Source organism: Choloepus didactylus, chromosome 2, assembly GCF_015220235.1.
Source record: "Choloepus didactylus isolate mChoDid1 chromosome 2, mChoDid1.pri, whole genome shotgun sequence".
NCBI classification, from domain to species: Eukaryota; Metazoa; Chordata; class Mammalia; order Pilosa; family Megalonychidae; genus Choloepus; species Choloepus didactylus.
This window is the reverse complement of record NC_051308.1, coordinates 111,514,002-111,538,620: the sequence shown is the minus strand read 5'-3', so window position 1 is coordinate 111,538,620 and position 24,619 is coordinate 111,514,002. Positions and strand designations below refer to the sequence as shown.

The window sequence follows — 24,619 nt, the reverse complement described above, 5'->3', positions numbered from 1 at the left end:
AATCCCCGCCTGAGAAATAAGTACTCCCGCCCCATTGGCCTGACTGCCTCTCCGACAGCCTATTCTGACCAGCTAGGGCGGGGCCTGCCTTGAGAAAGTTATTCCATTGGCTCGTTGCCCTGCCCTTCAAAATCCTCCAAAATCGAGCTTCCAACCAGGCCTCAACTGAGAACAAATTTTATGGGGCGGGGGACGGGAAGCCTCCGTAAATCTTAGGCGAGCCCCTCGTCTCCTTCCTTCTTTGTTTTCAACCGTGCCGTGGTCTCGCTCTTATAAAAGCGATGGCCACACGACAGGCAGTGAAATGTCCTGTGCTTCAGCCACAGCCACGTCTCTCCTTCCCTGAAGAGCCACCGGACCCTCAAGAAGAAGACTGACTATCTTTAGGGGAAACGGAGGCAGAAAGGATGTGGCTACCTATGTTTTCCTTAATTCTGGTTTGTGGACATTCAGCCTTTTAAGCCCTTGCCCCAAAATACAGCGCCTCTACTGCGGCTCCTGGCGAAGTGCAACTGCTTTCCTGGTGGAAGGCTGGGGCGGGGTTTGGCTGGGCAGGTCCAGGATGCGAGATCCTGGAGGAAAGAAAAGGTATAGTGTTTGGGGCGGTCAGCGGGTTAGGCTGGCTTGGCAGGGCTGAGCTCTTCGTAACAGGTAATACCCAGGGGGGCCCGTTCGTCTGAACCAGAAAGATAAGACCGGAGGCGAGATCTCGGGATAACAGGTGAGGGGGACTGCGCAGGTTAGGAAGGGGGAAAGTGGAGGAGGGAGCATGAGGAAGACAGGAGCTGAGGGGAGGACATTATCTCCCTTCTACAACCCCCCCGCCCCCCCCCCCACATCTCTCCCAACAGGATGGACCTTGAAACCCCAGACCTGTTGGACGTGTGGCTGGAACCCCCAGAAGATGTCTTCTCAACAGGATCCTTCCTGGAGCTGGGACTCCACTGTCCCCCTCCAGATGTCCCAGGGACTAAGCCACAAGAACAGGGGCTGCAAGGCTGGGAGTCTAGCGGGGACCATGGCTGTGTGAGTGTGAGGGCTGGGGATGTGGGTGTGGGTGAGACACTACTCTGTGATAAGTAGTTCCAAGGGGCTTCAGCCTCCACTTCGAGAAAGATCTGAAAAGAAAACTCCTTTCCCCACCACTTCCACCAATAGGTGGTTGAGTTGTACTATCCCCATACCCAAAGAGAGAAGGGACTGAAACTGAAACATAAGAAATATAAGTTTAATGTCAGGTAGGACTTCATAAATTCTTCCCTGCACACACAGATACTCTCTCCTGTAGGGCCTCCAAGAGAGTGAACCTGAAGATTTCCTGAAGCTTTTCATTGATCCCAATGAGGTGTACTGCTCAGAAGCATCTCCTGGCAGTGACAGTGGCATCTCCGAGGATCCTGGCCGTTCAGACAGTCCCCCTGCCCCCAGGGTCCCCAGTTCCCCTGCCCTCTATGAGGTTGTTTATGAGACAGGGGCCCTGGAGAACATGCAGGAGGAAGCTGGGCCAGCTGTAGGGTTCATCTCCATCCAGCTAGGTCAGTATGGGGAAGGGGACAATGGCCCTTTAGTCCCAGCTCTGGCCCTGGGGTTAAGGGGTCTTCCCCAACCCTGAGCCAGTACCCAGGCCCTGCTAGCTTCAGGATATACCCTCCGTCTCCTTTCCCCAGTCACCTGTGTCTCCCTCAGGTCACTGGCACCCCCCATTTATGGTGCCTGATGCCTGCATGGTCAGCGAGCTGCCTCTTGATACTCAGGCCCACATTCTGCCTGGAGCTGGCACCGTAGCCCCAGTGCCTCCCGCATCCCTGGTGAGTCTCGGAGTCAGCTGGATCTAGTGCTCCCTGATACACACACGGGGGGGGGGGGGACAATACAGGAGGGAGAAACTGATGAACTCTGTCTTTGCCACAGTGTTTGTGGCACTGAGCTCAAAGGCCAGGGAGACATGGGCAGCTTTAGAAGCAGATGCTCTTGGAGGTAAGGTGGTGATGACTCCGTTGAAGAGAAAGTGGGGTGAGGGAATCTGGGGACAGAGCTTGAGAGAAGGACCAGACCTGGTGTGCTCTGTGTGCTCAGCCAGACCCAGTCTCAGCCTTGTGTGAGGACACAAGAAATGGGACAGGCCGCCTGGGAATCCAACTGGCTACTGGGCACAGAGTGAAGGAGGAGAAGCAGTTGCAATAATGTTCCCACTGGAACAATTGTCCAGGCAGGGACCACTGACCAGGGTTACAATGTAGCAGAGTGACCAGAGCTAACTGCCTCAGTTACTTCCCAAGCTTGGCTAGGCTGGTTCCTGCAGCAGGGGTGGGCAGGAGGCTGTACCAGGTCACTGATCCTTCTTTTACCCTGGAAAGTAGTCCTTGTGCCCAAAAGGCAGGAAACAGGTTCTAGCCTCCCCACAAATCTAATGGTGCAGCTGGAACCAGAAGCCAAGCCAAGCATCTTAGAATCTTAGAATCTCAGATTGAGGAACCTTAAAAAGTCTGAGGCTTCTAAACTTGGATGTGCATCAGAAACACCTGGAGAGTTTGTTGTTGTTTTGTTTTGTTAATAGAACCCTCTGGGCCTCATTCTTAGAAATTATATGAGGGGGTTGGGAGGAACATGCCTCTAATACCTCCACCAAACAGCCACAGGAGCAAGAAGGGAGCACCAGGAAAAGTTGGAAATAGAAGAAATGATTTAGCTAAAAGCCAAAGACCATCAGGATGAAAATTTGAGTCACAAAGTGAAGCACAAATCTTTCAAAAAGGAGTATTAGTTTGAAAAGCAAATCTGTCAATTGATGGGCTCAGCCTAACCCGATGCCATCTACCCTCCCTGCATGCCTTGTGAGTTCAGTCTGGCTGCCCTTGGGGAGCTCCTTGCCTGAGAGGGGACAGACCCTCAATCTGAAAAGTGAGGCTTAGACCTGAGGGGAGAATGGGCCGCTGCCCTAGGAGAGTACCCAATGGTTGATAGGGGATTTGACACTGCAAAATGGAAGATAAGGGTGGAAAGTGAATCATTTGCCTGCTGTAAGGAGATGACACAAACCCCACCACAGTGAGTTCCTCCAGGTCCTCTTTAGATGACCTTAAGATTTGGAGTGCCAAGGTCTTAAGTCTGTGGGCAAGGGATATGACAAAACTACCTCTTCTCTCCTTTCTTAGCCCCAGAAGGTGTCTTTGGCTTGAGGTGGTGAGGAAGAGTCAGAGCCAGTCATGACCTTCGGGTCTGAATTAAGGTCTTTGCCCTTCACCTCACCTCTAGGCTGGAATTATTCCCCAGTGCAAATGGGAAACACACTCCAGAAGGCAAACAGGAGGAGCAACCTGGGTTCTGCAAATGGGATGACCCTTTCCCCATTTCCTTCTCCTCTCTATCCATTCCCCAACAGCTGCCATGTCAAACCTTGTTCCTGACAGATGAGGAGAAGAGTCTACTGGGGCAAGAAGGGGTCTCTCTCCCCTCGCACCTGCCCCTCACCAAGGTAATGTGCTTTCCCAAAAGGTATCCCAACCCAGGGGCCCCACCTCTGAGGAGCCAGGATCCCAAGGAAGGGTTGGAGAGTTGGGGAAGGTTAAGGGGCCAGAATGACCCACCCTAGTCCCCCAGGCAGAGGAGAGGGTCCTCAAGAAAGTTAGGAGGAAAATCCGGAACAAGCAGTCAGCTCAGGACAGTCGACGGCGGAAGAAAGAGTACATCGATGGACTAGAGAACAGGTATGTTTAGGCTCATATTTCTGGCTTCCTATGGGCCACATCTGGCCCCTTCCTCACCAAACCATGGAAGTCAGGGTCTCACATTGTTGCTAAGCCTAGTTCTATATTTCCACACTCCCCAGGGTGGCTGCCTGTTCTGCACAGAACCAGGAACTTCAGAAAAAAGTTCAGGAGCTGGAGAGGCACAACATGTGAGTGAAAGCATAGTGTGTATGAGTGTGTGTATTGGGGAGGAAGGGGGCAGTACATAAGGGCACCATTCTTGGGCCCTGGTTCCTGGGAGATACTCACTGTTCACTCCTTCTTTCCCAGCTCCCTGCTAGCTCAGCTCCGCCAGCTGCAGACTCTCATTGCTCAAACCTCCAACAAAGCTGCTCAGACCAGCACTTGTGTTTTGGTACCATCAGCTCATCCATTTCCCATCTCTTCCCACCCCCACCACTTTCCACCACTCCCATCCCAATACTCCCACTCCCCAGCCAGACTTACCTTTCCATCCCTGATGACCTCAACCCACCTCTAATCATACTGCCCTAGGCTCCCTTCTTTTATTATCCCCACAGCCCAAGTGTCCTCTTGCTTCCTCCCAGATCCTTCTTTTCTCCCTGGCTCTCATCATCCTGCCCAGCCTCAGCCCCTTTCAGCGTCTACCGGAAGATGGGCCTGAGGATTACCAGCCTCATGGAGGTGAGAGGCAAAGGCAGGGAGGTCCCCTGGTAAGCAGGGTGGGGCTCTGCTCTCGGCAGTAGTCAATGGGCAGGAGGGCGGTCCTGTCCTGGCTACAGTCCCCACCCACGGGAGCATACTATCGCTGCCCTTTCTCCTTCACCCCACAGTGATTTCCAGAACTATCCTGACCCACAAGGACATGCCTGAAAATATGGAGACCCCAATGCTAGAGTCCCGACTAGGGAGGCCACCTGGGGCCATAGTCGCAAATGGTTCAACAAGGAAACTGCTTGAGAAGATGAGAGAGAAGACAGGCCCCAGTGGGCACATCAGAACTGTGCTGCATGCAGATGAGATGTGAGCTGGAGCAGGAACCACCCACCTTCTGCCTTCCTGGCGCACTCCCCAATCACAATAAGGACTCCAGAGCTCCCCTATGACTCTGCCTTCCCCCTAGGATTCCCACTCAGTAGCATCTGCCCCTAGGGGTCCGAATCACTTTAAGACATCCTACATATCTTTACCTTGAGGCTCAGTCTGCCTATGTGAGGGAGCATCTCAAATACTACTGTTCTATATCTGTGATGTTATTTCTTCTTTGGGGAGAGGGTTGAGGGGAAACAAGTTTTGGTTGAGAAATAAACTTTTTAGCTGAAATTATATCCAGGAAGTTCTAAAGTAAGTGGTGAAAGAGAGGGATGATAGATACTTGGTAAACTGGGGCCTAAAGTTGCCACCCCTTTCTTTGCTCCCTTGACCTCCTTCCCAAAACCAAATTGCAACAGGGAAGAAAACTATTCATTGTTTTTATTCTGCTCATTAATGATTTGGAAGAGGAAGATAGGGCGGGGGAGAGGGTACCACCACAAGGCCAAAGAGCCAGGGGTGCAAATAAGTCCATTCCGCTTTCTCTGTCAGAGATAAGGTCTCTAAGACCCAGGATAAACGGATGGAATGTAGCTATATGGACTCAATTTGTTTCCGGACCTTTTCCAGAGCCTTTCTGTCCAGTAGTCGCTGACGAACGATGACAAGGCAAGCAAAGACCAAGGCCACAGCCACGACAGCCCCTTCGAATTTCCAGAATAAGTGTTGTTCCATCAGTGCTGAGCGGCAGCTGAGGGCAGGAAGAAACAGTTATTCCCAGAGAAGGCTAGCCAGCCTCTCCCTCTTACCTCCCTTCTACTTCAGCCTAACCAAGATATATCCAGGAGGAAAAGAAGAAACCAGTCAGCCTTCTAATGAGTTTATAATGCATAAATCCCTCTCAACTCTATCATTTAATTTATTCTGGTGAAGCAGGCAGAGCTGGTATTAATCAATTTTACTGATGAGAAAATATGACCAATATCATAGCACTGAGGAGTAAGGGCTGGAACATAACGCTTAGTTTAAGTAATTTGTCTCCAACCTCCTGCCTGTTTCCAATATGTCTTGCTACCTCCAGACCAGGAGAAAGTGATCGGACCATCTGCTTAAAGTCATAGGAGCAGAGGATGAGATCTCAGAGGTTTCAAGGGTAAAGAAACAGTACTTGCCTTTTGAACTCATTCCTCTTAGATGAGCTGCATGTGATTTTCTCCACATACCCTGTGGAACCACACTCAGGAGTGGTTTTCTGTCAGGAGAAAAGGACCAAAGGACGTGTTACTAAGGAGCAGCAGGAGAAGCAGAAAGGTGCCAGGGTGCTATGGCTCAGAGGTGGTAGACAACAGAGAACTACTGAAGACTTCTGATGCGGATGGTGGAGGTGGTAGTTGCATGATTAGGAATGTGTTTTAGAAAGATACTTAAAGGGCAATAGTCAAGGAGAGGTAGGGACAGATTCCAGAGCCTGCTGGATTAAAAATGAACAGGACATGATTATCAGCTGAATACTGCCATTAACTTGGAAAGAAAGTGGCATGTTTTCAGGGGGGAGACAGGTTCAGATTTGGACATAAACTGAGACTGCAAGAAAACGAAGAAAAGACAATGCAAAGGACACTAGGTAAGACTTGGGGACTGGTTGGATGTGAGAAATAAAGGAGAGTAAACAGATACTCACACTTTGGAAATTAGAACATGGAGCACACTCTTCTGCCACCACAAACTCTTCCACCATCCAGCATGGTAAGTTTGAGGTGCTCACTAAAAGCGGGAAAGAAATGCCAGCCCGGCGGCCATTTAGCGAACATTTCCCCCAAAGGCTCTACCCATCCAACCTCCTAGCACAGCGACTGCCCTCATTCCTCGTGGTACCGCCCTTTTTCTTTTCCACCAATGCTCTTGGAAAATGAGAGGATATTAAATAAACAAACTAAACGATGGGGTGTCAAGTTCCCAGGCCATCACCTACCTGACTGCTTCTCCTCCCGCACGGGAGTCTCTGCTTGGCTGCATCGGGTGAGGGGAGGGAAAGGGGCAAAAGTCAGAAGCCAGAAAAAGGGAGTTCCCACCCCCGCGGCCCACGGGCACGGTCCCCTCCATCCCCGGGGGCGGGGGCGATCCTGTCCTCTGGTCCCCTCCTTGAGCCCCTCCTTACCAGAGCTTTAAGGCGAAAGCGCATACCAACCAGCAGAGGCGGCGGCCCTGGAGGAGGCCACGCCTCCCTGCTCCCGCAGGCATGGAGGGCTCAGTGTCGCACCAGTTGGGACAGAGGGACCTGCCTGACTGGCCTCGTGCCTCCGTCGGAGCGCAGAGGCGGTGCTTTGAAGCTCTCCCGGAGGTTCCAAGTCAGGGCTGCGAGATTTTGGGGTTGCTCACCAGGGCAAAGGCTCTATCGGGACGTCCCCATGGCCACAGCGAGGAAAGTCAATATACATTTGTTGGATAGGGGCGTAAGTTATCCTTTCCTGGACCCGCGAGGTCTTTGAGGAAACGCCAAAGGGGGTGTAGGGATTTAACATTCTCTCACTAATGCTTCCGCTCCCAGCGCGGCCATCTTGCCCCGCAAGGGATTCTGGGGCGCCCGGCCTGACCACAGGACCCAGTTTTCCGGAGTAAGGTCAGTCGTCCGAGGAGGTGGCGCGCCAACTGTCGCCTGCTGGGTCTTGTAGTTTTTCGTGGTTGGTGGTGCTTCGCCTGCTGCCCACTGGGAATTAGATTTCATAGCATTTGCGCAACGATATACGGTCCGTTGGCTCGGCACACCGTTGCATTGTGGTCCTGGTAGTTTGGGACCGAAACGGAGGAAATGGCGGTGGTTGAGGCTTGTCTGCATTCTCGGTTCGCGGCTTCTCGGGCTTTCATTTCACTTTGCCCAGTTTGGGTTAGATGAGCGGAGAGATGTAAAAAGGAGTGATATGTCGCTCTCCCAGGACTTTGTTCCTTCCTTAAAATCCAGGGATTCACCATTAAGCTTCAGTCTCTGTGACACCCTGCCCCATTCCTCCTCTTTGCGTTCCTTAAAGTCAAGGGGAGAAGCTGGAATGTATGGGATAGAAGCGAAAGAGCTTTCTCCTCAGGGTGGGAATACCAAGACTGTACGACGAACATAAAACCTTTTCCTGTCTCTGGGATCCCTCTCTGCTCTACGCAGATGAAGTCACCTCCTCTTTTGTTAATTGCTAAACTTCCCAAATCCGGTCCTTTGAATCACCTCCCCAAAAGTTCTCAGCGCTCCCTTGCATCTACATAGTAGAATAGTCATTAGTGCATGGGAAGAGATTTGAAGTGTTGAGTCCAGATTCAGGTGCTTATTAGCCATGTGATCTTAGAACGGTATGTCAGTGTTCTGTGTAAAATGGAAACGCTAATATGCATTTTCTAGAGTTTTTTGAGAGGTGCAAATGAAATGTGTATGAAAATACTTTCTTTATTCTCTCTCAATAACGTTGCCTCGCATTTCTGTCATACTCTGAACTCAACATTTAACTCATTTTGGTCCTTTCAATAATCCTGAGGAGGCAGAACTGATATTATCCCCATTTTATGAGTAAGCTCAGAGAGTGTAAGTGACTTGTCCAAGCTCACACAGCTAGTGAGTAGAAGAGCTGAGGCTTGAGTCCAGACTTTCAACTCCCAGACCAGAAATCTATGCCTGCTTTCCATCCACATGAAGTTAAACCTTAACATCTCCTCAGAACAGCACTGACTTCACCCCCACACATTCCAGGCTCATGCTTTATGGTAATGTATCAGTAAGTATTCCAATTCTGCCATAATTTTCCTTAGTTTCGCATGTATTTGTGTCTGCAGCCTCCCACATCACTGGACCATGTGAATTTAGTTTTCTTAGATGCTTAGTAGATAGGAAAGGAGATACTTAAAAATAAATGTCAAATGATTAAAAAAGACATATAAATGTGAGGATGATAAAATAATCTGGACCTCACCTCTCAAGATCAAAGAGCTTGACCCCATACTTTTTTCTTCATGTTAACCCTGTTCCATATTCTCCTCCCCCAATAAATCTTTTTAGCTTGAAGACCTCTGCTACCACTCTCCTTCAGCCCTAAGGATTAAAGCACTATATTTTGGGATTAACAGTATATCTGGTGATATGTCCCATAAATTTTATTTTTCCCATCAGACTTAAAGCTCACTTCTCATGAGCAGGAACTATCAGACTGTGGAAAGACCATTGGATGAGAGTTAAAAAATAAAAAAATAAAACGTGACAAGGATTGCGCTTTCATTTTCTTTTGTTTCTTTATTGTGTGTGTGTGTGTCAATGGCTATATGTTAGAAAAAGTAGATTGTGGGCTTTTTCCAGTAGTTTTTAGGTATAATAAAGATTTTGGCTGAAATCTAGTATTGTTACTCCTTACCAGATCCTACCCTGTGTCATGACAAGGTAAGATCTCACTTGCTTTAGCAAACAGCTGAATAGGATGTCTACCCTGAAACTGTATTTTAAAATAGCTGCTCTGAGGTATCATGAAGATATCAGTCAATCTGCTTCCTGGGATTCACAAAATGCAAATGTGATTCATCTCTTGAGCAAATTAAACCAGTTAGGCAGTTGACTATAGGCAGAGCTCAGACATAAGCTACAGGTAAGGTTTCTCGTTGCCACATCAAGACTTGGACACAATACATCTGTCAAATTATTTTGCAAGTCCTGCCAGCATTGTCAGACTTTTTTCTGAGTGTTGTCTTTTACCAACAGAAAGAAGAAAGCACAAGAAACGCTTTGTTGCTGACCTCAGGGTTGTGTCATCCATTTCCACACTGCAGGGTTGGGGATTTCTTAAATGGTTGAACATTGTATCTATAAATACAATCTCTAACAGTGTATTTTGTCTAAACCAAATCTGACATTTTCATTGATCCTGATAAAAGATCAAGTCTGTGATAGTTTTGCTGCTTAAAAAATACTGTATAAGAGTGAAAGGGGGCTATGTATGTTTAGGGGGGCTGTGTAAGCCTGAGTTTTTTAGTGGTGGTGCTTTTGCATGCCAATAGTTATGCCATCTTTGCTAGTCAGTAGTTAGGAACTGTGTTAAAATTTGCTTGTAAGTACCACCCAAAAGTTATGTTAAGTTATCGTTGTGCCGGACACATATTAAATGCTCAAATATTTAATGAATAGATGAACCTTTCCTGTGTCTCCTTTTCCTTATCTATAAAGGCAGATCATAATGCGTAGTAGTTACCTAAAAGGATTGCTGCCAGAATAAAAGAAGCCTGCAGGAATCACTGAGTAAATGATAATAAGTCCTGGTTCTGTTATTTCCCTGAGGCTAAGGCTGTTACTCCCCTGGGGGAGATGCACAGAATATTCCTTCTCCTCTCTTGGACTCTGCTGTGCTCAGGACAAGGCTCTGCCCACAGGGGTCCTCTGGACACCTTAGTGGAGGAGGATATCCAGACCTTCAGGTTCCTCCACTTCTAGCTCCTTGCTGTTTTCCCCATCAATTAAACAGCTGGGGAAGGGATAGCTGTAGTACTAGTCTTAGTGCCACAGACTCTGGCAGACCAACCACCTTGGAGAGTCAGGAAGAGGACTTATGTGTGGAAAGTAATTTTGACAATAATGAAAGTTATCCAAACCAGGGAAATTTGTGCCAATAGTGGCCTTTAATACTGAGAAAGACCATGCAAAGTGACAGGATAGGACTCAAACTTCATGAGTTGGTGCTTAGCATCTCTCACAGGACCTTAAAACCTGACCCAGTAACAGAATAAACCAATTTATTTACACTTAAATTTGCTCTGGAAACCCAGGGATATCTGGAGCCTGGGACCGACAATCCTTCCTTCCCTCCTCCCCTCTCTTCCTAGCTCCTTCTCACCTCTTTCACTTCCTCAATTCTTTACCTTCCCTTCTTTCTGCCTCTCCTTCCCTCTCTAGTCTACCTCCTATCCTTTTTCTTTTGTCCTTCTCTCTCCTTCCTTTTGTCCTTCTCCATTTTCTCCTCATTCTCCCTACCATCTACCCCTCTACCCCTCCAAGTCCTACCTGCTATTTCTCCTTTCCCCTGCCCAGCCCCACAGCCCTGCCTCCTTCAGGTCCAGCTTCCAGGCTCAGGAAGGGAAGGGGTCCTCAGACCAGGGAGCACTTGGTGTTCTTCTTGTCACAGGTTTTCAGGTCAGTGCTGGGGGGCTTATTGCTGTTTCCCTGGAGAGAGAAGGGAAGATGTGCTGCTGAAGTGTTGAAGTGGGAAGAAGAGAATAGGGTGTGAACTGGGATATAAGGCGATAAGCTTTTGCAGAGCACCCACCCTCATGGCCTCATGGGAAGTTTTAGCATTGCTCCCCTCCTTAGTTTTTACTCCAAATACACACACACACACACACACACACACACACACACACACACACACACACTATTGTATCTAACCCAGCAGAACCAACTCACCAATCTTCGGCCTCCTGACTTGTGCAAGATGTCCCGGGCTAAAGAACTGAAAGCCTAAACGGGAGAAAAGAGGGAATGGTCAGAACAGATTGGAGGGGAGTAAAAAATTCATCTTCCAATACCACACCTCCTTTTTTTGGCGGGGGGAAGGGGTCTCACCTCATCCACATTCATACTGGATTTGGCACTTGTCTCGAAAAATCGGATTCCATGCTCCCGAGCCAACTGTGGGCAGGACGGGTGTGGTGGTGGGAGGGAGTAGTAGGGTGACGGGGGTGGGTATTGAAGTGGGAAGAAGAGAGCAGTTGAATAAAGGGCAGCAGCCACCTCTGCAATCCAACCGCATCCTGGCCCTCCCAGCCCAGTTCTACAACATTGCCCAGCCTGGCCCCCACCTTATCGGCCTGTTCCTTCTGCACCTTCCTCTTGGCCTCCATGTCACATTTGTTCCCCAGCAAGAGACGCTCCACCCCAGCTGAGGCATTCTGGTGGCAAAAGGGTAAGACAAGTAAAAGCTGGGTCCTGTTCATCCTCACGGCCCCTTCTCCCTTCATGTCCCACCCAGTTCCCTTCCCAAAGCCCTCTTCCCTTTTGGAGGGTCCTCACCTCTTTGATGCTCTTCATCCAGTTCTGAATATTCTCAAAGGATTTTTCATCTGTGATGTCGTATACTAGGATGATGCCCTGGAGGATGGTGTTCACCATGGAGCCTTGGACCATATTCCCCTGTTTAGGCTTCCCACTGTCCCTCCTTCCACTGCCCTCTTAGTGAACTTGAAAGTCCCATCCATGGGTCCAAATACCAGGCCATGTGGAACCTACTGTAACCCACACTGTGTTCCCCACGATGTTTCCCTGCTCCATTCCCTGCCCCTCTGCTCTCATAAACCTACATTCTATCATCCCATGCCCTCCTCCCTTGTCCAGACCCACACCCTGTACCATGGCTCCACGGTAATAGGCGGTAGTTATTGTCTTGAATCGCTCTTGGCCAGCCGTGTCCCTGAAGAGGAGGAATAGAGGGACAGAATAGGTGAAGGATACTCCAAGAAGAGAATTCCCTCTAAGAATTTAGCTTTTGCAACAGGGTGGAGCTGAAAGGAACAGAATCAGGAAAGAGTAAAGGAGGAAAGAGATGAACAACTTTGGGGCTGATGAGAGATGGTAGAGGGCCAAGAAACAAGGTCTCTCTTGTATTTTCATTGAGTGCTTACTCTGTGCCAGGCCCCGTGCATGTAACGCTGTTTGTGTATATATCATTTTATTTACTCCTTAATCTAACTTTGTGAGATGTGTTTAATCATCCCCATTTCACAAATGAGGAAACAGATTTGGAGATGCTGAGTAACTAATGCAGATTAAATAGCAGGTAAGTAACAGAACCCGATTTGAAGCCCTGTCTGCTCTTATCTGTCATATTATAATGCCTCCTTTAAGCCTCTTAGCACTGCAACACCATCAGCGCCTCCAGTTCCTTTATGAAGGTCAGGTGAAACCTCTGTACTTGGCTTTCTGGGCTCTCCATAATTTAGGGAGAGCACTAGACTTGGAGTCAAGCCTTAGTTCTGCTACCTGCCATTTAACCACTCAGAGCCTATTTCTACATTATAGTTGAACACACATTTGTTGTCAAATTCAGAGAATTCTCTGGAGCTGGGGGAGACAAGAAAGATACAAAAAAGGGGAGGCAAAAGAGTTACAAGAAAGTTGAAGATAGGAGAGCAGAAAGAGAGATGTAAAGCAAGAGATAGAAATGGATTAGGAGAACTGCTAGAGGAGTAACCAGGGAAGGGAAAGAAATGAAGCAAAATAGAGGGAAAGGGGTTGTAGGAGGTAAATGGGGAAGTCTTGTTAGGAGTCCTAGGGGTTTTACTCACCAGACTTGCAGTTTGATCTTCTTCCCCTCTATATCCACAGTGCGGATCTTGAAATCAATTCCTAGGAGCGGAGGGTGTACACTGAAGTTGAGACCTACATGTGCTTGCATGTAAAAGTGTGTGGTGGGAGGGACAGGAACGGAGCAGAGGCAGCTCCAGAAATTCTGCAGGGGAGGCACCTGGAACACCATCTGGTTGGAAGTGTGGAACTAGGAGAATTTTCTTGAAGCTATATTTGCATAGTAAGCATACTGTTTTTACTTAGATTTTATGAAATTTGGGGATGGGGGAAACATTAAATTTCTGCAGGGAGGCTAAAGGCCCTTAAATCTCCTTTTGGGTTCACTCAACCATCCCAGCTGACAACTCTCTCAATTCAGTCTCTGTCCTCCCCCAAACTATTACTTTCTGAGTACTTTTCCCTTCTGTTTTTGGTTTTGTTTTGTTTCGTTTTGTGTGCGTGTGTGTGTGTTTTGGAACCTTCTACTCTCCGTATTCCATCCATCTTCCTGACCCTACAGGGTAAATTGTGAGGGAAAAGGTCCCTGGTGCCAGTCTATGTGAATTCACTAGGAGGACAGGCTGGGGACCAAGAAACCCTGAGACCAAATGGGATTCCTCCTGAGACTGAATTGGGAAAGAAGGACATTTTTCCCTTCCCTATTCTAACCAGAATTGTCTTGAGATTCTGTCTTATTTCCCAGGCCAGAGGGGATGAAGAAGAATGAGAGGGGAGGAGGGGAAACACTCAGTGGAAACTTGGGCACATCCCTGAGCCTGCTGGGGCTCCCAGGGAGGAGGCTCAGTCATGGACCCCAAAAGTCCCCTCACTCCCACCCTCCTCACCAGGCTGCCTGCATATGCGTAATCACAGACCACGGCCACCCTCCAGCACGCCCAGCCTTCCTGTGCAACCCACCCCACCCCCCTGTTAAGTTGAAGGGCAGGGAAACTGGGAAATAGATGTAAGGTGGGATGCAATCAGAGAATGTGAAGCTCAGTGGGAAAGAAGGGGGCTAGAACCCAGAGAGATGTAGGGGAGAAGGGATATGTGGAGAGTGACTCAAGAGAGTTCTAGGTTGATGGGAGTGGGGGAAGAGAAGCTGAGAGGCAAATAGAGAAGTGTTTGGGGGGATTTGGGAAGACTAAGGAGATGGTACCTAGAAAATGAAGGGCTGGCAACAACTGAAGTTTACCTGGAGGCCTCGGAGAGGTTAGAAGTTTGGGTACTATCCCAGAGACCCGGTATGCGAGAAGAGTCTGAGACTGGGGTTGAAGGACAGGAGTTTAGGAGCTTCATTCTAGGGGGACTGAAAAGTAGCACCACTAGAAATCAGGGAGCCTGAAGATGAGGCCAGCAGAGAGCTGGGGGTCTGGGGCATGGCCAGCGGGCTCACCGATGGTGGAGATGTAAGTGTTGTTGAAGTTGTCCTCTGCAAAGCGAATGATCAGACAGGTCTTGCCCACCCCCGAGTCCCCGATCAGCAGCAACTTGAAGAGGTGGTCGTAAGCTTTGGCCATGGCGGACACCGCGGGGAGCCGGGGGCGGGGTGGGGAAGCGCCGGGCACCGGTAGGCGGGACTGAGGGCTGGCAGCAGAGCAGCCCTGGAGCTCAGCCGGGAAGAAGTTTTCCTGCTTCTCCGCCCAGGCTCCGGGAAAGAGGAGAGGCGGCACTCCACTGGGCCCCACCCCCTTTCGCTGGCCGAGGAAGCCAGCCCAGCCCTCTGTTCCCTGGGCTTTCCCTTCCCGGCCGGGCTGGCCTGGCTCCCTCCCCCCTTGGCATTTCCCACAGCCCTTTGCTAACTACCTTTCGTCTCTTTCAACCTCACGCTTCCATTCTGAGGCCAGGGAGATGGGTGAAGGGAAGTAGAGGTTTAACCAAGACAACCAGAGGGAGAGGAATCTTAGAGGAGTTAATTAAAGGGAAAAGATTTTGGGGGGATAGAGAGGAGGGCAGGAAAGGCACCAGGAGTTGACAAAAATTGGGGGCTGGCTTTTGGAGGGGCTGCTCAAAGAAGATACAACTCTTCTGGGGCCGAGCAATGGGCAGTGCTAGAATTCTGGTGTTCCAACCCTTTAGTTCTAGGAATCCCAACTCCCTTCAAAAGAAGTGGGATGTCCCAGAGTAGGACGTTATTTGTTGGATCAGTCTGCCCCCTGGTGGAACAGAATGAAAATTTAAATTAACACAGAAAGGAACCGGCCCTGTAACAAGCACCAGCAGAACACACAGCCCACCTTGCTACATGCTGGGACTTGGGTTAGAACAGTCTTCCTTAGAGACTCTGTGTGTGATTTCTCTGATCAGCCAGCTCAGGAAGACAGAGACTGGACCAATGAAGGTCTGGTTTCATTCTTCACATGGACCTTTTAACATGGCCTTGTACTCATTGTTACGTACTCTCCTGACACCCCACTGAATGGCAATCAGGAAGCTGTAGAATGGTGAGCACGGCTAGAAAGAGACAAGTTTATCTTTGCTTTTGGAAAAAATTATTCAAAATATCTGCATTTCTAACAGTGAGTTAGTCGAGTTGTCCTTGTATAATGATAGTGTACTAGTTGTGAGAAGGCATGTTTCTCACTTCACTTATCCTTTTCACCTTCTGTGTCCCTCTGTGTTCCTTCTCAACCAACTATTCAACCCCCTTTTTGTCCATTATACTTTTTAAAAAGTTGTGGTTAACAGTTCTAACACAAAATTTCCCATTTCAGCCATTTATAAGTGTATACTTCAGTGGTGTTAATTGCATTCACAATATTGTGTTAACATCACCACCATCCATTACCAAGACTTTTTCATGACCCCAAACAGAAACTCTGTACGTATTAAGCAATACCTCCCCAATCTCCCCTCCTTCTGCCCCTGGTAACTTCTTATCTACTTTCTGTATCTATGAATTTGCTTATTCTAAGTTTTTCATTAAGCGGGATCATACAATATTTGTCCTTTTGTGTCTGACTTATTTCACTCAACACAATGCTTTCAAGGTGCATCCATGTTGTAGCATGTATCAGAATTTCATTCTTTTTTGAGGCTGAGTAATGTTACATTGTAAATACATACCACATTTTGTTTATTCATCTGTTGATGGACACCTGGATTGTTTCTTCCTTTTGACTGTTGTGAATAATGCTGCTATGAACATTGGTGTACAAGTATCTGTTTGAGTCCCTGCTTTCAATTCTTTTGGGTATATACCTAGAAGTGGAATTGCCAGTTCACATGGTAATTCTATGTCCATTTTCTTTTCAAGCTCTGTCATGAACCTTGAATCTTCTCACCGACCAAACTATCTCTCACCTGTCCTTTAAATTACTCTTTAATTTTTGTGGATTGTTCTGGTAAAGATCCATCAGTTGTTTTTCTTCTAATCTAATTTTGCCTGGATCTGGACTTTTCATCTCCAGTGACATATTATTCTTGCTCACCTCCCAAACTACATTATGATGGTGTGTACCTGCTTTCACTGGAACCTCACCTGAAAGCACTCTTCCCTTAGCTCTCAGAGCTCTGACCACACTGCCTTTTCTCCCTTCAAATATGCCAGGCTCATTCCAGCTTTGGGGTTTTGCACTCACAAGCTCTTCCCTCAGCTTGGAATGCTCTTCCCCTAGATCTTGGCATGGTTGGCTCCTTGCCTTTCAGATTGCAGCTTAAATGTCCTTAGAGGTTCTTCCAGCTTACAAGTAGTGTGCTGGCGGCAGCTCTTAATGGCTCATGAAAACAGACTGAGACATTTTTTCAAATCTCTGTGTTTGGTGACATCATGTTGGCAGTTTGAAATCAGCCATAGTCAGAGTATTTATGCCGCAGAAATTAGCAAAAAAACACAAATCAAGGCTTTCCTCCAAAGAGCTGACTTTTAAACTTTAGCAGCACACATCTGACTTTGCCCCGTCCATTTCCTTTGGAATTAACCAGACCATCAGATGCTAGTTGGGTAATCGTCATTCCTCCTTTATCACAAATGGACATTCTAAACTTTTGGTGATTATTGAGAAGACGATGCTTCTGCCTTCACCGTTCCTTTCTTCTCATTCTCTGTCAAGGGTGTTAGAAGTCTTGGAAAGGAAGTGCTGGTGAGAATGTGGGTAAAAGGATGTGGGAGTGTAAACTGACACTCCTTCTGGAAGACAATTTAGTAGTTCCTCTCAATGTACATATCCTTTGATCAACAATTCCACTTTTAGGAATTTACCTACAAATATAGCCACACAGGTCAAAGGAATACACACACACACACACACACACACACACACACATACATGTGTACATATCTTTACACAATATATATCTTTACATATATGTGTGTATATAAATATAAAGATGCATATAGCTGCATAGATACATATTCTGTTAATCTTGGACAATTTATTTAATTTCTTTGGGTATGAGTTTCCTAATCTGTAAAATATGGATAATAATAGTATTAACTTCATAGAATTGCTGCGAGTAAAAACATAGGAAAAGCAGTTAGAACAATGTACATAGTAAGCATTATATAAGTATTTGATGTAATTATTATTATTACACAGAGGGAAAGGATTGGAAGGAGACATAATAAATTTTAACTATCGTTTACCCTAGGTGTAGGTGGGTGGGGGGGCATGAGAAGGACTTTCGTTTTTATGTTTACATCTGTGAATTGTTAAAAATGAGTAAATTTGTGCTGGCTTAGGCAGAACATATACTAAAAATGTAAGAATACAGAGAAGATTATTAGTGGGGCCCCTGCGCAACGATAAGGCACAAATTTGTAAAATATCCCATATTTTTTATACGGGAACTCTGTATTTTATGCACGATTTTTCTGTAAATCTACTTCTCTAATAAAAAACTAAACTAAACAAACAAAAATGGGTAAATTAAAACAATTGAAAAACAGTAAAGAAAGTTAATAAGTTCCGTATATGGCTCGATTTCGCTAGTGTTTTCCTCAGCAGTTACTATTAGGCTTCTAGTGTCAAGGTGTAGCACGAAGTTTAGAAGGTGGCAGTTTATCCCTTCCTGCAGATCAAACGCTGATCTCCTCAAGACAGCAAATCGACCCTCTCAACATGGCGACAAATCTGTGTGACTTGTATGATTTAAAGACCTTCCTAAAATGGCAGCCCCATTTTCGCTCCATCAAAGAACCCAAGGAAAGACCTTCACAAGATGGAGGTATAAGAGTTACACGTCACTTCCGGCGGGATGTCCTATTTAAGGAGCAGGATTTCCGCTTTCGCTCCTTTCCGGCGGTGACGATCTCCCCATGCGAACATGCCTGTGAGTTCCTTGGTCCAGGTTTCGGCGGAGATGTTGCTCTTCTGTCCCCACGTTCCCCTTAACGCTGGTTTCGGATTGTAGAAGGTCCTCAGTTACGCACTGTACATCTTAAGACGTTAACCACAGGGCCCGCAGATGGCCACAGGGCCGCCTGCATTGACTGGAGCGTACAGGACATAAGATGGCGGCCCAGCTGCGCAGATAACCAGGGGCGGCGAGGGGCGAGCTCTCCCTGGTGTGTGACAGTTGGGGCTGAAAATGGATCTTCCCATTTTCGCCGTTGGTTTCTGAATCTGTGCATTTCTGCCTCTCTTAGCTCGCAAAGGACCTCCTTCATCCCTCTCCAGAAGAGGAGAAGAGGAAACATAAGAAGAAGCGCCTGGTGCAGAGCCCCAATTCCTACTTCATGGATGTGAAATGCCCAGGTGAGGAGTAGCTTGCAATAGCAGGAGAAGCACTGGACCCCAAGGCTTGGGAAAAGTTGTAGTGTGTGTGAGTTGTGTCATTTCTCTTGACTGGCAGCTTAAGTTTTCTTAGTCCGTAAAAATGGAGATAATACTGTTTGTGCTTTTCTTAAAATTTGAATAAAAGAGAAAGTGGTAAAATTGTGCATTTTAGGAGGAGCCTCCTAAAATTCCAGAGTGGTTTCCCATTAACATTCCATAAACAAGTTCTAGATACCTTTTCATTAAGTAACACTGTTAATGGGATGATGTGTTGTGAGCTGCTTTGATCATTTATGTACTTAATACCTGGAGGCAAAGAGTATTAACCTGTTACTGAGAGCAGCATCCTCCTCCTCAGTGGAGGATTCTCTTTTGAGCAATGAATAATTGTTGGTTACACTTGTCTCCCATTCAAGCTCCAGGATGGCAGTTATTGAGCAAATTCATAGGGAAGTTCAGGCAGTCTGGATTGTTGGAGACATCTTTAGAGCCAGGTAATCAGAAATTTAGAAGAGGATAAATTTCAAGTTCACATAGTAACATATATTGATAGCATGTTTAAAGTGAGGAAAGGTATGAGAGTAATATTGGACAAGATTTAACTCCTTGATTTTTTTTTTTTTCTTTAAGGATGCTATAAAATCACCACGGTCTTTAGCCATGCACAGACAGTAGTTTTGTGTGTTGGCTGTTCCACTGTCCTCTGCCAGCCTACTGGAGGAAAAGCAAGGCTTACAGAAGGTGAAATGGCTTTATGTTGTGATGTTGGGATTTGAGTCATAGTGAGAAGGACCATGTATAATGTAAAGACTTAGACTGTCTTGATAGTTTTTTTTTTTTTCAAAAGCAGGTATTACCAGGGACTCCATGTATTTCTTAATCTCAAAAATACTACTGTCTGTAAACCTGGGGTGGGTGTACATTAAAAGTGGTTTCATACGTGTTCAAGTTGATTTGAGTGTCCTTAAGTGAGTGCATAGTAGTTGAAAGAAACAAAGATGTAGCCACGTAATCTTGCTGTGGATATTCAATAATAAGGGGTCTACTTGTTTTGTGGGGAGAGAGGGTCAGGAGAGGGTTGCACAGAGTGATGTTAATCTCTAACCTTTTCCTGGCAGGATGCTCCTTCAGAAGGAAGCAACACTAAAAGCACCATGAAGCAAGATGAGTGGGACACCATCCCAATAAACATTTTGGATACATCCTGTTTATTGTCTTGTTTTACTGCTAGGAAGTTCTTGCCTCAGGTATTCAGGGGCAATCAGAAGAGTGGAATATTAGAGTCATTGGGGGCAAGAAAGTGGCTAAGTACTTAAAAAGTCTATTTGGACATTTTTATCCACCTGGTATCACTAAGCTTGATAAGAAACTGGGATAGTATCTTAATGGAATTTTTATTTTCACTGTTACATTTTGTTAGAATTAAGAACTAACAGTTAAAAACACAAACAGTCCCCACACCACTTGGAATCCTTTATTTGCAAGTCAGCCTCATTTAGGGCTTACGAGTGTAGAAATTGCTGCTCTAGGTTTAGAAATCTCCATTCTGCTACAGGTAAGTTGACTTGGCCAAACGCAGTTTAGTGTCTTATACTCCATAACCAATGCTGTAGTCGACTCTGGGCCACTGGAGGTTGTGGACTCAAGAAGGGAGGGGTAGAGTGTGTAGAAGAATAAGAACCTAAAAGTAAAGGGGGGAGGAACAGGAAGGGTCAGGTGAATTAAAACATGGTATACAGGAGCTTTTCAAAGATGAGGACAGTGCTTCTTTACCTGGCTGTGTTGTTCCTAGAGTTGGTACATAAACAACTGGAACTGTCTGTATCTTGTTTAGGAAGGCATTGTATGCTGGAAAAAGGATGAGAGGGATCACAAAAATGGTTTATGTGATTCGCTTGGAGGAAGGCTTTAAAGGGCAAAAATCGGTGTGATTCTCTGAAGTAAGAACTATAATGGGAAAAGAGGCTCTAATTCTCAAGAGCGAAACATGCTGTCTTAGTAGCTTGTATTTTGTAAGTTGGAATTTAAGTCATTTTAAATTTAACTTAAAGCTATAAAAATAGTAATGCTTCAGGTAAACTAACTAATAAACTGTTAGCAAATTTTTCATTTATCCCAGTGATTTTAGAGGTATTTACTTTCAACTCCTTTCAATAGTGATGCTGTTGTAAGACTCACATCATCTCTAGCTATGAATTTGAACAAAACTAGCCATTATCTTAAATTTTTAGCCATGGTTTCCACTTTTGTTTCAGTTTGCCACATCCAGTTTATTGCTCCTAGGTAGAACGCAGTTGAGCAGGATCTTTTATCCACTAGGTGATTAAGGGTATGGTAGGCTAAAATAGTTTCAACTGCTAGTGACAAGCTAGATGTAAATAAACTATTTCATCCCCATTTACTTTGTGAAGTAGTAAAAGCAAGTTTCCAGGTGAAAGTCCATTGTGCTGAATATTGACTCCTTACCCAGAAAGATGAAAGCTGTTGATGCTAACACTGCGAAGAGGGTAAAGAGGAGGATCTGGTAAGAACGAGTAAGTTGCTGGAGGACACCTGAGTCTTCACATTGATCTACAGATTGGCCAGAACAAAACAAGATAGTAGTTAACCAGACATCCAGGGCAGATGTTGCCCTTTAAAAATGTGTGGTCCTAAGAGTGGCAGAAGTACTCAAAACACCCAAAAGTGAAATTGTTTTGCATACCAGAGAAAAGAGGCTTTCAGGTATAAATCATCCCTCTCTTCTTGGCCTCTTACTGTCACAATGTAATAAAATCCTCTGCTACCTGAAAATTCCGGTTAGCCTTTCTTGTTAACTCAATTCCCTTCAAACTTTTGAGAATCCATACTGATTCAACTTCTAATTCTTATCTAACTGGAAACATTTCTTTGGCCTCACTAATGACCTCCCATATATTCTTTAGTCTCAGTAACTCACATATATCCTTTACCCAGATTCACCCGTTTTTCCCATTTGTCCTTTTTTACACTTTTCATTTAAAAATATAGATGATAATGACTTAAATCCAGATGCTCTTTTTTTTTTTTTTTAATGCAAGATGTCACTTTTAGGGGAGCTTTTTTTTTTATTGTCTTTAATAAAACTTCAGACTTGGGTTTTTAAAGCATACTTCAAAAAGCATCTATTTGATAATTTCAAACTCGTGTCTTGAAATGCACATCCTTCCACCCCATGGCTCCTGCATACCCCCCCCACCCTGACAAACCACCTGGATTTCCAGGCCTTCCCATATAAATTGGTTGTCAGGTCCTCAAACCTGGATCCTATTCTGAATCCTTAGTATAGTCCCCAACCTCTAGCTCTGGTTGGGTTGATGTTTGCATCTAACTATCCACCCCCACCCCCAAATGGCTGCCTTTTCCACTGACTCCTTATTGTCCCTAAGAAGTACAGGGGTTCTTAACCATTTTTTGTGCTATGGACAACTTTGGAAGACTGGTGAAGCCTATGGAACCTGTTTCAGAATATTTTTAAATGCATAAAATACAAAGGAAGCAAATTACGTCAAAGTAGTTAATGTGAAAAACCTAGGTTGTGACATTTATGTTGAAGTTAGATCAATATCAAAATATTAAAAAGCCTAATGTGTGATACAGTGGTATGTGTACTGCTTAAGATCTAGCAGCAGATCTGATTACTATAGTTTTGAAGTGATGATATCTGACATGAAAAAATCACTGCCGATTTAATCATGGTTTGTTTACATTCATAATTGATGGAAATGCTAACTTTCAATAGGTTAATTGAAAATAAAGATGTAATTTTTTTCCCCATCCAAGTTGATGGGTCCCTTGAATCTGCTGACCTTTGGGGATCCATGGATTTGAGGTTAAAAACTGTTCTAATAGAACATAAAAGGCCAGTAAATTGCAGTTGGAACCTTGAACATCTCAGTTTCCTCAGTTCTTAAAAACACTTGCCTCCCAGAGTTGTGAGAGTAGTGGGGAAGTGGAGGTGACAAAATAAAAGGAGGATGGTTTTCTGGCTTTCCTAACACTTCTTTCCAAACCTGTATTCCTATCCCACCGAAGCTTGGCATTTCTAAACTGGGTACTGCCTGGAATCAAGATTTTGGAGAATGAAGTTTTGGTTTTACTGTTAACATTTGCCCATTCCTGATGCAAAAAGATCTGAAGACTTGAAAATGAAATATCACGAGTTTTAAAATAGGGTAAATATACACTTAAAAAGCTGGCAAACTCGAGCCAAACTGCCAAGCCTTTCCAAAATACAAACTTCAGGTCGCTTTCTTATCACTACATAAGTTAAAGATTCCTGCCCCAACTAGTTTGAATAATCTTGGTCCAGTGGCTGAATGTTTCAAATTAACTAAATTGTTAATAATTATATTTTCTTTGCTCTCTAGATTAAAAATAGAAGCCCCTGATGCTCACCTGCACCAGGCTTATCCTTCATTGCTCTCACCAGCACAGCCTCACTTTGACTGGTGAGCACAGAGGAAATGTTGATGAAAACAGGTGATGCCATCTGCTGGAGGGAAGTGAAGTTGACTACTCTTACTGGGTAGATGGCCAGGCCAGGTGTGAGGGGAGAGTGCCTACGGCCAGAGACCACTAGAACTGGGGAGCTGGGAAAGACCTAGGAGGAAAGATAAAATGACACTTGTTTGAAAGAGGAAAAAACATTATGTCAATATATTTCCGATCTTAAATAGTAAAAGAATTGTCAAAAGATCGATTCTATTTCTAGCTAGCTGTCTGACATTAAATAAGTAATTTACTATGTCACCCCCTTAGATGTGTTGAAGGACAAGGGGAAAAATGAGCTGCGAGAAAAGAATAGGCTTCAAAAAAGTTACAAAAGAATTTTAAATATTGTTCCCCACTACTGGTCTACCAAACTGACAAGCTCAGGACCTAGATTCAAACTGTTGGAACCTTTCTGGCAGGATGAAGCAGACATTTTTTTTCTTCCTTCCCTTTAAAAATTGCCTATGGTAATTTTTATGAGGTCACTCAGAACTTCCTTTACCCTTGAACTGAGAAGGAAATAATCTCTTGAAATCCCTGATCTCCAGTTTTGTCTTGGTTCAGTTCTTAACATACCTCTAACTTCTCAAGAACTCGATCCACTCCCTGTACTCTTATCTCCCCGATGTCTTTTTTGTGGCTAAAAACCAATTCTGACTGGTTGATGTAAAAGGCCGGTATGAAAGGAATGAGGATTCTTTGCATTCCATTCTTGGTACGTTCACTGACAAGTGTGGCCCACCCATAGACTAAGGTATCAGCTATGCTGAGGGCCTGAAGCAGCTCGTCTGACTGGGGTCGAACTTTGATTAAGCAGATATAAACTCCTGAAGAAAAGAAAAACAGCAGGACAGAAAAATGGTGACATGCAAATTCTGTAAAAGAGAACATGTAAACTCAGCTTATGGGAATTTTGAATCACCCCACTATTGACCACTAGGGGAAGTACCAAAGGAAAAAAAAAAACAATCTCAGGGAACCCACAACTGAACTTATTGCCTAAGAATACCATAACTGATATACCAACATATTGGAGAGCATTAAATAATATAGGGTAATTAAGTATTGGAAGATACAGAATGAAGAAGTTGATACAGGAATGGTTTGTAGAAAGAAAGGCATGGTTTAATCACTTCTCAAACCAGCTCCACTTCTTGATGTCCCTATTACTGTCAGTGGAATTGTTTTTCTAGTTGCCCACGTTCAAACTTCAGGTGTCTTTTGACATGTTTTTCCTTTAACCCTATATCCAATCATTTTCCAAATTGTGCAGAAAAACTTCTCCAGGGCTCTATATTGCTTGAAATGAATACCTTTCACATCTAGGTCACTCCTAAGTCATTTGCTCTATA

At 45.4% G+C, this 24,619-nt stretch overlaps 5 protein-coding genes and 1 non-coding gene across 11 annotated transcripts in view; 3 read left to right on the top strand and 3 right to left on the bottom strand.

The window, feature by feature from the left end:
• Positions 1–156: 156 nt before the first annotated feature.
• On the top strand, positions 157–5,038 carry CREB3L4 (cAMP responsive element binding protein 3 like 4). Of its 3 annotated transcripts, none has more exons than XM_037825907.1 (10): positions 157–437; positions 852–1,026; positions 1,289–1,535; positions 1,687–1,808; positions 3,383–3,475; positions 3,601–3,707; positions 3,830–3,898; positions 4,020–4,104; positions 4,298–4,394; positions 4,544–5,038. In XM_037825907.1, exons 2-10 carry the CDS (start codon positions 853–855, stop codon positions 4,735–4,737), a joined length of 1,188 nt encoding a protein of 395 aa, XP_037681835.1. In that variant the 5' UTR covers positions 157–437; position 852; the 3' UTR covers positions 4,738–5,038. The 3 variants fall into 3 exon arrangements, with proteins under 3 accessions (XP_037681835.1, XP_037681833.1, XP_037681834.1); XM_037825905.1 differs by having other exon boundaries at positions 157–588; XM_037825906.1 differs by having other exon boundaries at positions 157–721.
• Positions 5,039–5,164: 126 nt separating this feature from the next.
• JTB (jumping translocation breakpoint) lies at positions 5,165–7,330 on the bottom strand. 2 transcript variants are annotated; one of them, XM_037825910.1, is made up of 5 exons: positions 6,901–7,330; positions 6,715–6,752; positions 6,424–6,506; positions 5,915–5,994; positions 5,165–5,493 (listed from the first exon to the last, which is right to left on the bottom strand). In XM_037825910.1, the coding sequence occupies exons 1-5, from the start codon at positions 6,981–6,983 to the stop codon at positions 5,337–5,339; spliced, it is 441 nt and encodes a 146-aa protein (XP_037681838.1). In that variant the 5' UTR covers positions 6,984–7,330; the 3' UTR covers positions 5,165–5,336. The 2 variants fall into 2 exon arrangements, with proteins under 2 accessions (XP_037681838.1, XP_037681839.1); XM_037825911.1 differs by having other exon boundaries at positions 6,931–7,330.
• Positions 7,331–10,356: 3,026 nt separating this feature from the next.
• On the bottom strand, positions 10,357–14,681 carry RAB13 (RAB13, member RAS oncogene family). 2 transcript variants are annotated; one of them, XM_037825909.1, is made up of 9 exons: positions 14,435–14,576; positions 14,234–14,347; positions 13,038–13,098; positions 12,103–12,163; positions 11,767–11,844; positions 11,556–11,645; positions 11,320–11,385; positions 11,161–11,214; positions 10,357–10,920 (listed from the first exon to the last, which is right to left on the bottom strand). In XM_037825909.1, the coding sequence occupies exons 4-9, from the start codon at positions 12,103–12,105 to the stop codon at positions 10,846–10,848; spliced, it is 366 nt and encodes a 121-aa protein (XP_037681837.1). In that variant the 5' UTR covers positions 12,106–12,163; positions 13,038–13,098; positions 14,234–14,347; positions 14,435–14,576; the 3' UTR covers positions 10,357–10,845. The 2 variants fall into 2 exon arrangements, with proteins under 2 accessions (XP_037681837.1, XP_037681836.1); XM_037825908.1 differs by lacking the exon at positions 14,234–14,347 and having other exon boundaries at positions 14,435–14,681.
• Positions 14,682–17,707: 3,026 nt separating this feature from the next.
• On the top strand, positions 17,708–17,817 carry LOC119528312. Its single transcript, XR_005215622.1, has one exon. It is a non-coding gene; the product is annotated as a U6 spliceosomal RNA (small nuclear RNA).
• A 450-nt stretch (positions 17,818–18,267) lies between these two features.
• On the top strand, positions 18,268–19,962 carry RPS27 (ribosomal protein S27). Of its 2 annotated transcripts, none has more exons than XM_037825903.1 (4): positions 18,268–18,309; positions 18,626–18,734; positions 19,386–19,496; positions 19,874–19,962. In XM_037825903.1, the coding sequence occupies exons 1-4, from the start codon at positions 18,304–18,306 to the stop codon at positions 19,900–19,902; spliced, it is 255 nt and encodes an 84-aa protein (XP_037681831.1). In that variant the 5' UTR covers positions 18,268–18,303; the 3' UTR covers positions 19,903–19,962. The 2 variants fall into 2 exon arrangements, with proteins under 2 accessions (XP_037681831.1, XP_037681832.1); XM_037825904.1 differs by lacking the exon at positions 18,268–18,309 and adding an exon at positions 18,335–18,544.
• Positions 19,963–20,222: 260 nt separating this feature from the next.
• Positions 20,223–24,619, bottom strand: part of NUP210L (nucleoporin 210 like) — a 198,872-nt gene continuing 194,475 nt past the window's right edge. The window contains exons 34-38 of the mRNA XM_037825901.1: positions 23,844–24,094; positions 23,172–23,376; positions 21,222–21,326; positions 20,529–20,603; positions 20,223–20,436 (exon numbers count right to left, since the gene is read on the bottom strand). Coding sequence (XP_037681829.1) covers positions 20,336–20,436; positions 20,529–20,603; positions 21,222–21,326; positions 23,172–23,376; positions 23,844–24,094 — 737 coding nt within the window. The 3' untranslated portion in view covers positions 20,223–20,335. The remainder of the gene's footprint in view (positions 20,437–20,528; positions 20,604–21,221; positions 21,327–23,171; positions 23,377–23,843; positions 24,095–24,619) is intronic.

Excerpts from the sequence above, each read along its gene's own strand:
- CREB3L4 (XM_037825905.1), top strand. The coding sequence starts at position 563 with ATGCGAGATCCTGGAGGAAAGAAAAG. Across the intron at positions 3,476-3,600 it reads CGCACCTGCCCCTCACCAAG|GCAGAGGAGAGGGTCCTCAA; the intron begins GTAATGTGCTTT and ends CTAGTCCCCCAG. Across the intron at positions 3,708-3,829 it reads ATCGATGGACTAGAGAACAG|GGTGGCTGCCTGTTCTGCAC; the intron begins GTATGTTTAGGC and ends CACACTCCCCAG.
- JTB (XM_037825910.1), bottom strand. The coding sequence starts at position 6,983 with ATGCCTGCGGGAGCAGGGAGGCGTGGCCTCCTCCAGGGCCGCCGCCTC. Across the intron at positions 5,995-6,423 it reads CATGTTCTAATTTCCAAAGT|AAAACCACTCCTGAGTGTGG; the intron begins GTGAGTATCTGT and ends TTCTCCTGACAG. Across the intron at positions 5,494-5,914 it reads AAGAGGAATGAGTTCAAAAG|CTGCCGCTCAGCACTGATGG; the intron begins GCAAGTACTGTT and ends TCCTGCCCTCAG.
- RAB13 (XM_037825908.1), bottom strand. The coding sequence starts at position 14,558 with ATGGCCAAAGCTTACGACCACCTCTTCAAGTTGCTGCTGATCGGGGAC. Across the intron at positions 12,164-13,037 it reads AAGATCAAACTGCAAGTCTG|GGACACGGCTGGCCAAGAGC; the intron begins GTGAGTAAAACC and ends CCTCCTCTTCAG. Across the intron at positions 11,215-11,319 it reads CCAGTATGAATGTGGATGAG|GCTTTCAGTTCTTTAGCCCG; the intron begins GTGAGACCCCTT and ends TCTCCCGTTTAG.
- RPS27 (XM_037825903.1), top strand. Across the intron at positions 18,735-19,385 it reads CATGGATGTGAAATGCCCAG|GATGCTATAAAATCACCACG; the intron begins GTGAGGAGTAGC and ends TTTTTCTTTAAG. Across the intron at positions 19,497-19,873 it reads AAAAGCAAGGCTTACAGAAG|GATGCTCCTTCAGAAGGAAG; the intron begins GTGAAATGGCTT and ends TTTTCCTGGCAG.